General features: G+C 45.5%; 1 protein-coding gene across 17 annotated transcripts in view; it reads right to left on the bottom strand.

The window, feature by feature from the left end:
- SOX5 (SRY-box transcription factor 5) overlaps nucleotides 1–13,372 on the bottom strand; it is a 913,923-nt gene that overhangs the window by 62,504 nt on the left and 838,047 nt on the right. For all 17 annotated transcript variants that reach the window (XM_075602880.1, XM_075602877.1, XM_075602886.1 and 14 more), the window contains one exon: nucleotides 5,709–5,794. In XM_075602880.1, coding sequence (XP_075458995.1) covers nucleotides 5,709–5,794 — 86 coding nt within the window. The remainder of the gene's footprint in view (nucleotides 1–5,708; nucleotides 5,795–13,372) is intronic.

Genomic DNA, 13,372 nt, shown 5'->3' with positions numbered 1-13,372 from the left:
TGTGTCTAATCACTGGGAAGGAAGGGGTCTCCGTTGTGTGGAGTGTGTTTTTCAAATTCCCAGTGGAACATATTGTTTTAATTTTATGGGGTCATTTGACTTGCTAAATAAATTTGCTTTGACATAATTTTTAGTGATTTTATTATTAGCATACTCCATATAGTGAGCCCATGCACTAATCCTGTTTTTTTTCCCCGTTTGTCTGAGACTCCTCGTAAGGGCAGTCTCATATATAGGAGTGCTTGGGGAGGAGCGCCGCACACAGCAGCAAGGGGATTGCAGTGTTTAAAGAAAAAATAATTACGGAAAGTACAAGCGCAATTCCTTGTTGCAATTGTTTTAAAGTGACATTAGGCTTTTAAGGGCCATAGGTGCAATAGATTTCAACAAGTCAATGCCCCGCCGGCCTGAAGCAGCAGCTCAGTGAGTAAAGTCACTGACTCTGAGAACAATGACACTGACTGAAGTAGGGGAGTTTGTTCCAAGGCTATATGTACAGAAGCATTTAGCTAATGTAAACTATAATGCCTATTGAAAAAAATTATTCCGGGGGTGCTGTTGGTTAGGAGCTTTACCGAGTATAATATGTACTATTGACCTCAATAAGCACTCAAGGGTATCTCAATAAGCCCTTCCAAAAATGGTGTATATCAAACCGGTATTTATTAACAAAAAACTATATGTATATATTTGTGTTTGTATTTTTGCTACATGATTTATGGTGACAATAAGGTGACACACCCACCCGCGCATAAGTACTTTCCCCCTTTTCTTTCTCTTGTATATTTAGTGCTCCTCTCTGATGTGTACTATAGATGTAAGTATTTTAAATATGATTTAATCTGCAGTGTTTACAAAATGAATGCAAATAGAGTCACCTTCAGTCGGATCTTGTCCCATTCCCGTTTTGTATAGACAATGGTTTTTAAGAAGTGGATTTTGTATGGTGATGTCAATATTTGGGAATTTTTATTGTATAATTAATACTTATTTTACATTCCCATTTTGGGACGTACCGCGAGTGCTTACTGTCCTATATACATATTATACTCTGTAGGGCCTGGTTCAAATCCCGTTGTCAGCTCCTTGTTATCTTGGGCAAGTTCCTTCATCTCCCTGTGCCTCCACCAAAATTAGATTGTAAGCTCTATGGGCAGGGACTCGTGCCTGCAAAATATTATGTACAACGCTGTCAGCGCTATATAAGAAGAAATATATTACTATGATATATTATTATTAGGCTACGGCCCCAGTATTTCCTGCGGCGCGTGCACAGGTGAAAGCCGCGTTGTGCGACTAGGGGGAGCGATGGGAGGCGCGGCCATGACATCAGGGCAGCACAACACACTCATTGGTCCACCCGATCTGCCCTGCCATTGGCTGCTACATACCACGTGATCGCGTCTCCGCACGGGAATACGCAATTCTTGTCTTCCCTGCTGGCTGATGCGCCATCGTGCTTCGTGAGTCACGACAACAGACACCAATGGGGCCTGCCTGATTGAGGTGAGTGTCTGGTGTGTGGCGCGCGCCACCGTGAGCACCGGGGACTCAGCCTTAATCCTGCCAGAGACCAAACATCTTGCCTTTGACGCCTCCAGTATTAAGCATAGCACCCAGCGTGGTTATGCGGGTGCATGAGGATGGCATTCATTGCCAGCAACGCAATGAAAGTGTGTTGCTAAACAATGAGAGTTGGTCCGCTCTCTCGTGTTAGAAATATAATCCCCCTTCACCTGTCCTTTCTGCTGGTCAGCCTTCCTTTAATATCTGTTCCTGCTCAGCTGTGTAATGATACGTTTAGTCCCAGCGGAAGGAACAGTGGCACCAAGAAAGCAAGGAGCTCTGAATAAGAATAAGCAGAAGGTTTGCATGATCTGAAATGCAGCGGAGGTGCCTTCTCCTCCCAGGGATAGTACTTGAGAGGAGATTTGTATTAAATCTCATTGTAATATTGTTTTGAAGGGAAATGCAATGCACACGATGTGACAGCAAACCAGCAGCTGCTCCTACGCGCTCACCAGATCTCTCATACTGCTCCTGAATCCGTGAGAGGCATTTGTATTTGTGCCAATTAATCAGAGCTATTGTTGTTTTTTTTGATTAATAAACTATTGGCCAGGAAATTTGAACAATAGCATCTCCTGTCAATTCAATGTCCCACTAGATTAAGGTTCGTTCTATTGCATATAAAAAAAAAAGACAACCCCAAAACTTCAGTTATTATCAGAAATAAAAGCAGTAAGGCAAAGTTATGCTGTCAAACAAATCAGAACCAATGGAACAATTATAGTTTGAAGCAATTGGATATGCTAAAGGGAATATATATATATATATGCTCTCTGAGCAGTGCCTTCGCGCTTTAACTTCTCCCCCTTCCGGCAGCCAGCCCCTTCCGCGCCTGTCTGCCTCAGGCCCCTGCAGGGCCATCTGTCGCCTCCCCTCCCATCGAGCCACCCGCCACCTCCCCCCCCAACCCAATCTCTCCCGGCCTCAATAACCACCCCTCATCCCAATCTCTCCTGACCTCCGTGACCCCCCCTCACCCCAATCTCTCCAGGCCTCAGTGACAACCCCTCACCCCAATCTCTCCCGGCCTCAGTGACCCCCCCTCACCCCAATCTCTCCCGGCCTCAGTGACCCCCCTAACCCCAATCTCTCCCGGCCTCCGTGACCCCCCCTCACCCCAATCTCTCCTGGCCTCCGTGACCCCCCCTCACCCCAATCTCTCCCGGCCTCCGTGACCCCCCCTCACCCCAATCTATCCCGGCCTCCGTGACCCCCCCTCACCCCAATCTCTCCCGGCCTCCGTGACTCCCCCCCGACACCCCAAATCTCCCCACTCACTCCCGATCTCACCTCCAACTCTGTGTCCCCGGCCTCCGTGACCCCGCATGGCAGCTCCACCAGGTCGGTGACCTGGATCAGCCCATTGTGAGAAGATGGTCTCCTTCACCGACAGCCACTGAGCTGAGGCTGGCGCTGCCCCCATGTGCCGGCGTGTCTGACCCCCTCACTGACACCCGGTGACCAGCCGCATCACTAGCCCCCCCACTCCTCTCTCCCCTGTGTCCGGACCCCTCACTGACACCCGGTGACCCGCAGCGACAGCCGCCAAGGCCGAGGGCGACACCCGGCCTGCCGCTTCCTCCGCTGTCACAGAGACCGGAGACCACAGCGATCCACGGTGTGTAGGGGTGGGGGGGGGAGTGTGTGTGTGTAGGGGGGGGGGGGAGAGAGAGAGTGTGTGTGTGTAGGGGGGGGAGAGTGTGTGTGTGTGTGTGTGTGTGTGTGTGTGTGTGTGTGTGTGTGTGTAGGGGGGAGAGAGAGTGTGTGTGTGTGTGTGTAGGGGGGAGAGTGTGTGTGTGTGTAGGGGGGGAGAGTGTGTGTGTGTGTGTGTGTGTGTGTGTGTGTGTGTGTGTGTGTGTGTGTGTGTGTAGGGGGGAGAGAGAGTGTGTGTGTGTGTGTGTGTGTGTGTGTGTGTGTAGGGGGGAGAGTGTGTGTGTGTGTGTAGGGGGGAGAGTGTGTGTGTGTGTGTGTGTGTGTGTGTGTGTGTGTGTGTGTGTGTGTGTGTGTGTGGAGAGAGAGTGTGTGTGTGTGTGTGTAGGGGGGGGGAGAGAGACCACAAGTAGTCAGTCACCAACCCACCCAGTCACCCACCCAGTCAGTCACCTACCTACCAACCCACCCAGTCAGTCACCTACCCACCCAGTCAGTCAGTCACCTACCCACCCACCCAGTCAGTCTGTCACCTAATTCACCCACCCACCCAGTCAGTCACCTACCCACACACCCAGTCAGTCACCTACCCACCCAGTCAGTCAGTCACCTACCCACTTACCCAACCAGTCAGTCAGTCACCTACCCACCCAGTCAGTCAGTCTAGTCAGTCAGTCACCCACCCAGTCAGTCACCCACCCAGTCAGTCACCTACCCAGTCAGTCAGTCACCTATGCAGTCAGTCAGTCACCTACCCAGTCAGTCAGTCACCTACCCAGTCAGTCAGTCACCTACCCAGTCAGTCAGTCTCCCTCTCTCCCCCACACTCTCTCCCCCCACACTCTCTCTCCCCCCCCACACTCTCTCTCCCCCCCCACACTCTCTCTCCCCCCCACACTCTCTCTCCCCCCCACACTCTCTCTCCCCCCCCACACTCTCTCTCCCCCCACACTCTCTCTCTCCCCCACACTCTTTCTCTCCCCCACACTCTTTCTCTCCCCCACTCTCTCTCTCTCTCCCCCACACTCTCTCTCTCCCCCACACTCTCTCTCTCCCCCCCCCCACACTCTCTCTCTCTCCCCCACACTCTCTCTCTCTCTCCCCCACTCTCTCTCTCCCCCCCACACTCTCTCTCTCCCCCACACTCTCTCTCTCCCCCACTCTCTCTCTCCCCCCCCCACTCTCTCTCTCTCCCTCACACTCTCTCTCTCCCTCACACTATCTCTCTCTCTCTCTCACACACACACACTCTCCCTCTCCCTCACACTCTCTCTCTCTCTCCCTCTCTCTTTCTCCCTCACACTCTCTCTCTCTCTCTCTCCCTCACACTCTCTGTCACCCACACTCTAGATCTGGATATCTTATTTACCCTATATATCTTAACTGCCCTATACTACACCGAAATAACCTATACTGCTTTCTTCCAGATCTGACTCAAGCTTCACACGGAAGACATCGGAAGACAGGTAGGGAACACATCCCCTCCAATGTATAACATTGCGGGAATGAGGGTACCTGGACATTGAGGGTCTGCGGATCAGGTAAAATCCCAGGCGGGATTGCTGCGTTAGATATTGTGAAGCGGGGACGTCCAGACACTGGTTATGGGGTTCAGGAAACTAGTCATTCACACCTGGCTTTTATTTCTAGATCCGACATTTACACACACACACACACACACACACACACACACACACACACACACACACACACACACACACACACACACACACACACACACACACACACACACACACACGCCTAGTATAACATGAACCTCTTTGTTGTCAGTGTTCCGGGAGCTGAAGGGTGAAGTATATCAGTAATAGTGCACATTGCTTTGTTATCTACCATTTTTTAAATACCCACAATGTGAGGTGTGCCTGAAAATACAGGATTGAGACATTGGATTGGAAAAGGCATCCCAGGCACCTCTGGCAGGGAAACAAGGAACAATAAGACCGTGTATTGTATTTTATTCTGTATGCTCAGTCCTAATTCTGCATGAGGAGTTGGTAAATCATTACCACACATTGTTAGCGATTTATGGGCAGTGACCCCTGCTTTTCTGCTTAACAATCTATTTCATGCATTACTAACATATTCAATATTTGCCAGGATTTTTCCTTTCCATTCAGATTAACCCTTCAGATCCTGGAGTCGCCCACCGCATCCACGTGCAGCGTTGCCTCGGCTGTGAGTTTGCTGGAGGCGAAGTAAGAAGGCAGGGACCCCCTGCCAATTACTTCATTCTGGTAAACATTAAACCTTTTTTCACTGCCAGCAAAAGGGTTCATGGGCTTTGTCCAAACGTTAGGGAAAAGGATTGTTTTATTTTAATGCTCAGACCGTTTAATGTACATCAGGAAATGTGCATCAAAGACACTTCTATTCGCTGCCGCTGCGGTGCACTAAAGTTATTACACAAAAAAAAAATGTTCCCCGCGTTCCCCGAACCTCTGCCTCTTCTGCATTGTTTCCAGACTTACCTGCAACTGTAGTGGGCCTAAGCCCGGTGTTGCTGCGGCAGCAGCTGCCATGGTAGTTGGAATCAGCTGAACAGGGTAAGGGTCACCTAAGAGAGAGAATAATAGAGGCGTCAGCACCTTTTATCTACTCTCCACCTGCAAATTAAACTCCTGCATTCACTCTTTCCAAAGCCTTCTTTTGTGTGCTTTGCCGGGGCCTAATGAAAAGCTCCATTGTGCAGCCTTTTACTAACACTCTTTTCACAATTCTAGCTGGGAGAGGAATGTGAATAAAAGACACAAGGCAATTAAGGCGGAAACCTCATCCTTTTTTTTTTTCCTTCTTCATTATGTATTTAGGGAAATGGTAAAAAAAAAAAAAAAAAAATATAAGAAGTGTGGATTTAACAGAGCCCTCGCCACGTCAAAGCACCGTAAAGATGATAAGATCGTAGTGTAAGAAAAGGGTGACATTTAATGTATTTTTATAATATGTGAACTTACTTCTCCAGACTGATTTCAGAGATAAGAAACTAAACTCTGACGGCAAAGATTCTGTTTTCTACAAAACAGAGATTCTCTCCGCCCCGGTTCATAAACCTACGCTGGTTACGTTATTTGAATGTACTTTTTTGGGGATTAAACACATACATATATATATATATATATATATATATATATCAGTCCAGAAAACCAGGCACTCACATACGTGTAGCTATAGGTGGTAGTAGGATGCAAACTGTCCAGGGGCCATCAAAGCAGCACATCTCATAGAAGAAAACAGGACAGGCACACCAAGATCCAAAGGTGAAATGTATTCCTCAACGTTTCGGCTCCCAATGGAGCCTTTATCAAGAGCTCCGGTGCTCCGTTGGGAGCCAAAACCTTGAGGAATAAATTTCACCTTTGGATCTTGGAGTGCCTGAGATATATATATATATATATATATATATGGCTGTGCTCAAAGCTGTGACCATGCAGCAAGCTTAAGCCTATAGGGAACCATGTTAAAAATGGTTATTGAGGCAAAAAGTGACACTGTGTGCTCATTTGCATGTCATTTCCCAGAATCCCTTGCTGCAGTGGAAGTGCTGTATGCTGGGTGATAATGGGGAAAGGCGGGGTTGCAGACCTGCCTAAGACATGCAGATGAGCATACAGTTATATTTGCATATATATATATATATATATATCATAGCAAACTGTGATGTATTAGGCTTTGATCCAGCTTCTTATTTTCATATATATATAAAAAATAATATTCACTGTAATGATTACTGTGTGTATAAATGTGTGTGGGTGACAGTGAATATTATTTTTTATATATATATGAAAATCAGAAGCTGGATCAAAGCCTAAAATACATCACAGTTTGCCACTGTTACATTATTTCACATAGCGTAAGAACACATCTTATCTGTAAAACCCTTTGCAGAGAAAACATGACAATGTTGCTTTGCAGGTCAATTCATAAACCATTGAAAAAGTTGCAATTGTGATGCCGATGACAAGATTAGATGCAGTATACTTTCCAGCTAACTGACAAAATATTTAAACTCTTTCTGCTCAATTAATAAGGATCACCAGAGCATTCATGTCTGGCCCAGTGATCTGCTTCATGATATGATTATCTCTGCACAAAGTAATACACTATACTTAGGCCATGGAGGACATTGAGCATTTTGTTTCATTGGGCACAAATCAGTTCCCTCCGGGACAACAATTCCTTTAGAGATCTATGATTTCATATCCAAAGAGCCATGTCTAATATCAGAGATAAAATGCATGCAACGAAATTGGGAGAATTAGGAGAAGGGCCCAGCCTCAGTAATTAACTGGGTTTTCTATGTGATGTGAAGATGTAGTTATGAAAATATGAAGCCACGTGTGTTCTTTTGTGTAATAGAAGAGATGGGAACTTATGTTTGTACGATTTCACCTTAAAATGCGGGTAAGCCTCCGAAATAAGGAGAACTCCCCTATAAACATTCTGAGAACTGTTCCACAAAGACAAATGTGCAGCATTAACAATGTAATGTTGTTATTTTAAGCCAAGATTCATCTGAGAGCTATAGAATGTCACATAATGTTCAACGCACAATGCAGGCTCTGATAGTGCCATGCGGGGTATCTTGGAAGAAGGATTCTGTACTTTAGTGCTTGTGTCTAAGGCAGGGGTGGCCAAGTCCAGTGGTCTAGGGCCACCAACAGATCAGGTTTTCAGGATATCTCTGCTTCAGCACAGGTGACTCAATCAGTGGCTCAGTCTTAGAAAATCTGACCTGTTGGTGGCCCTTGACCACTGGAGTTGCCCCCCACCCCTCCCCTAGTCTAAGCCCCCATTTGCTCCAAGCACATGTTCCTCAAATTATTCAGCAACATAACACATGTCTATTCCCCTTCCCCCCACCCCCCCACACTTGCAGTTAGTGATAACATTTGACCAATATGGGAATTCTTCACCGATGTTCATATCCCTACATTAAGCAGGCGACCCGCTTAATCCTGGGCTACTTACAGGTGAAAGTAGAGCCGGTATTTCCTGGTATTTAAGCCTCCCATTTAACGCAGGTCAATAGGAAGCTGCAACGGATGGCATTGTGGCTTCCTATTGGACAGCGTCCCGAGTGGGATTTATCCTGCCATTTTGTTTCCCCTGTGGACAGGATAGCGCTACTTTTACTGGTAAGTATCTATGAAAAGGTTTCCATCCTAGTTAACTAGTTAATAACAAATCAGACAGGGGTGACAACTGCCTTCTTCGGACGTGTCACTACCTACAATTAATTGACTCTTCTGAAGGCTCTATATACATAAGAGAACTATTCCAATGTCTTTAATAAGTTGGGAACTTTCAATCAGGGAGACTAATAAAAAAGGAGAACTTACAAAAATGAACCATCCCTTAAGTGTTTGCTTTACTGCTATACAATGTGTGGGGGCGGGAGACTTTAAAATGTCCTCCAACTCTGTACTCAAGCCATAAAGCATATATGGGGCATATTTACTAAGCAGTGCTCTGCAATGAAACAACTTACAAGCCCAGAGACTTAAATGAGCCATACAATGTCTTCCGGCGTCAAAAGGTGTCTAACAGAACACCACTGCTTAGTAAACCTGTGCCATAATGCAAGTCTAAAAATGAAACGGTGCTGCTTACACTTTATTTTCATGGAATCCCCCGTGTTATCAGTTTAATCAGACAATGTAAAGCACTTCGCCACGGGCATATTTAAGTGCCGGCTGTAAGTTCTCACACGCAGGGCCCTCACTACCTCTTTATATCTGTTTCTACATGTCCAGCCTCACTGGTATGTAACAGTTTTTTTGCCATTTCCATCAGTCTGTGCCCCCATTGTACCGCACAGCGGAATATGCAGGCACTGGCCAAATAAACGATAATAATAATTGTATTTTCAGGAATATTACTAAGTAATTCCATGTTTTTCTAGCGATGATCCATGCTGCTCCATTCCAGGAGAGGTAGGGATTCACCTACTTACTAGGTGACGAGCAGAAAACAGAGGCAAGCCATTTCTGCGTCTCTGCTGACAATTAATGCTGTGATAGAAATGATCAGCAATGTGTGTATCTGCGGAAATTAGATATATAAAAAAAACCACCTTAAAATGCCAGGGTTTGTTCCATTAGCAAACCTCAGAAGCACGGCAAGGAAAGTGTTCATGTCAATTTCTCCTCCCTGCAAGTATGGATTTTATGGCTTCAAATCGTTGAGAAATGTATTATGTGTACAGGTTCGGGTGTATTTTAGCTTTACCACGAAAGCTACAACATTTCTTAAAAGGAATTAAATACTAAATGCACCACAAAACTATTACAGCAGGGGTAGACAAATTCAGTCCTCAAGAGCTCACAACAGGTCAGGTTTTCAGGATATCCCTTCTTCAGCACAGGTGGCTCAATTAGTCTCTGCTTCAGCACAGCTGGCTCAATCAGTGGCTGACTGAGCCACCTGTGCTGAAGCAGGGATATCCTGGAAACCTGACCTGTTGGTAGCCCTTGAGGACTTGAGTTGGCTAGCCCTGTATTACAGTATACTGTAAGTAGTTCTCAATACACCTGTTTTACTCATTCAAATTCATATACTTAAAAAATACTGTCATATTGGGTTTGTGTAATTGCAACATTGTAATTAATCAATGGTTTTTTTACCAGCTGAATTCCGGGTATTTATAAATCATGTTCCCCACACATCCAACTGGCGACACGAAATATTAAGAGATCTTCAACAATTATACAAAGTTGTACATTGTTTAGTGAGATCTCATATTTTGATATGAATGTTAGAAAACGTTGGGTTCTCTCCAGCCTGAACTTTTTCTTTAGATTCAGGGGCCCAGGAAAAATGTGCACTTCTATAATGCAACCCATTCGCTGTTTGAGGGGCCTGCAACACAGCAAAGGGTTAATATAACTAGAATCATGGTGCGTATACATGATTTTACTCAGGAAGCAGGGTGATTATCCAGGTTCATGCCAAACTGGTATCTGTTTTGCGGACTGATGGGGAATTTGCATGAAACGTCCTTTTCTAGTAGCTCGGTTGTGCTGTTACCTGTAAGGCTGCGGCCCCACTGCCTGCGCTGCACGCGCGTCTGCCGGGCTGGCGGCGCGTGCAGCCGAGTCCCCCGGTCTGCAGAGAGCTGCAGGGGGAAAGACAGGGGGGGCATGACGGGGGAGCGGCCATGACGTCACCCGACAGGTTTGCCCTCATTGGCTAACCGCCCGGGGGCGTGGCCTAGCGCTCTGTCACGAGTCCTGCTCTCAATTTTCTTGAGCGGGAGTTTATGTCGGCGCAGCGCGATGCCCCCCCCCCCTTGTAGCGGGCCCGGCCCCATTGTGGGGCGGCTCTTGTCCCTGCAGCATCCGCCACAGCGAGCGCTGCAGTAGCCAGCGGGGACCTGGCCTAACTGTAAGCAGGTGTTTTGACTTATTGAATAACTTTGTTAATAAATGTCTGGTGAGGGAGAAATGTGACATTCGCTCTTATCCCGGATAATACTTTCTTCTGTTTTTTCTTTATGTTCATGTGTTCCAGTAGTTGCTCATCTACATGATCCCACTGATTAATATCCTCTAAAGCTGTCCATGTGACATCATGTATAATTAAACAATTAAACACATGCGGGAAATAAAAAAAACAGATTCATCAGCAAAAGAGCCAGTGGACATTACTGATATTTAACATTTCAATATTAACTCTATTGCACTGTATGCATGAAAATAATTAATTAAACAATTAAACACAAGTGGGATTTTCAGGATATCCCTGCTTCAGCACAGGTGGCTCAGTTAATGACTGTGCCACCTATGCTTGAAGGGATATCCTGAAAACCTGACCTGTTGGTGACCCTCGAGGACTGGAGTTTGCCAGCCCTGTATTAGAACAACTCCTAGATTTATTTTTATTTTTCACATCATAAGTTATAATTCTAAAACTAAAAAGGTTCCTTATGTGGTCTGCTTATTTAGATAATTGGATAAAATAATCCAAGGTCAACTGAACATTAATAACGTAAGTGTACTTGAAGGATTGTAATTGTTATCATTCATAAATTATTTTCATGCATACAGTGCAATAGAGTTAATATTGAAATGTTAAATATCAGTAATGTCCACTGGCTCTTTTGCTGATGAATCTGTTTTTTTTATTTCCCGCATGTGTTTAATTGTTTAATTATACATGATGTCACATGGACAGCTTTAGAGGATATTAATCAGTGGGGTCATGTAGATGAGCAACTACTGGAACACATGAACATAAAGAAAAAACAGAAGAAAGTATTATCCGGGATAAGAGCGAATGTCACATTTCTCCCTCACCAGACATTTATTAACAAAGTTATTCAATAAGTCAAAACATCTGCTTACAGTTAGGCCAGGTCCCCGCTGGCTACTGCAGCGCTCGCTGTGGCGGACGCTGCAGGGACAAGAGCCGCCCCACAATGGGTCCGGGCCCGCTGCGAGGGGGGGCTGCTGCGCTGCGCCGAGAGAAACTCCCGCTCTCAAGAAAATTGAGAGCAGGACTCGCGACGGAGCGCTAGGCCACGCCCCCTGGCGGTTCAGCCAATGAGGGCGAACCTGTCGGGTGACGTCACGGCCGTGCCCCCCTCACGCCCCCTGTCTTTCCCCCTGCAGCTATCTGCAGACCGGGGGACTCGGCTGCACGCGCCGCCAGCCTGGCAGACGCGCGTGCAGCGCAGGCAGTGGGGGCCGCAGCCTTACAGGTAACAGCACAACCGAGCTACTAGAAAAGGACGTTTCATGCAAATTCCCCATCCGTCCATATAACAGATACCAGTTTGGCATGAACCTGGATAATCACCCTGCTTCCTGAGTAAAATCATGTATACGTGCCATGATTCTAGTTATATTAACCCTTTGCTGTGTTGCAGGCCCCTCAAACAGCGAAGGGGTTGCATTATAGAAGTGCGCATTTTTCCTGGGCCCCTGAACCTAAAGAAAAAGTTCAGGCTGGAGAGAACCCAACGTTTTCTAACATTCATATCAAAATATGAGATCTCACTGAACAATGTACAACTTTGTATAATTGTTGAAGATCTTTTAATATTTCCTGTCGCCAGTTGGATGTGTGGGGAACATGATTTATAAATACCCGGAATTCAGCTGGTAAAAAAACCATTGATTAATTACAGTGTTGCAATTACACAAACCCAATATGACAGTATTTTTTAAGCATATGAATGGGAATGAGTAAAACAGGTGTATTGAGATAACTACTTACAGTATACTGTAATACAGGGCTAGCCAACTCAAGTCCTCAAGGGTTACCAACAGGTCAGGTTTTCAGTATATCCCTGCTTCAGCACAAGTGGCTCAATCAGTCTCTCGGTCTTTGACTGAGCCACCTGTGCTGAAGCAGGGATATCCTGAAAACCTGACCTATTGGTGGCTTTTGCTGACTGCCGTTGGCCACCCTGTTCTAGGTAGCCGGCACTGATTATATATGTATATGTATAAGCGCTGAGCTGCAGACTTTAGACTTAATATTAAAAAATAGTTCAGCTAGATTAAGAGTATCATGAATGTATTTGTAAACCCATTCTGTTTAGCATTGCTGAAGTTGACTAAAGAGCAGAAGCTCCTTCTTGGAGAGTTTAGTTCTGAATCCTGTGCTTGTGTGACAGTAGCTCATGTCAGGCTTGGCAGGACAGTCCTTAGCATTACACACACCAGTGGAGATGGATGTTTTGTTTTAAACGGCACAAAATACAGTTAGCCAAGAAAACATAGTTATACATTGTGCAGACATTCATTTGTGTGTATATTGGTAATTACTCGGAGGTCTAAGTATTAGGAACATTTTGCCATTAAATTGACAGTAACTTAGGTATTTGGAGAATTCGTCTCTAAGTACTAGTTTGACTATTATTATGGGAAGTATGACATTTGAATAAGATAAGAAACAGAAGTTGCTTGTAAACCAGTGCTACAAGTGATGCATTTAACTCCAGTTTGTCAAGACAATCGCATTTTAATATTCTGTGGTCACTGAACAAGAAAAGTCTCCAATAATAATAGAAGTAATGAAAAGGAATGAGCAACAAACTATTCAAGAAATGTCAAAACTGTCTCTAATTGTAAATATTTCATATGGTGTTCTAATTATTTCCTGAGCACGATGCATGTTAGAGACGGGAGCC

This window comes from Ascaphus truei, chromosome 5 (genome assembly GCF_040206685.1).
Source record: "Ascaphus truei isolate aAscTru1 chromosome 5, aAscTru1.hap1, whole genome shotgun sequence".
In the NCBI taxonomy this organism is placed as follows: domain Eukaryota; kingdom Metazoa; phylum Chordata; class Amphibia; order Anura; family Ascaphidae; genus Ascaphus; species Ascaphus truei.
Note: the sequence above shows the minus strand (reverse complement) of the source record. Positions and strands in the feature narration are given on the sequence as shown.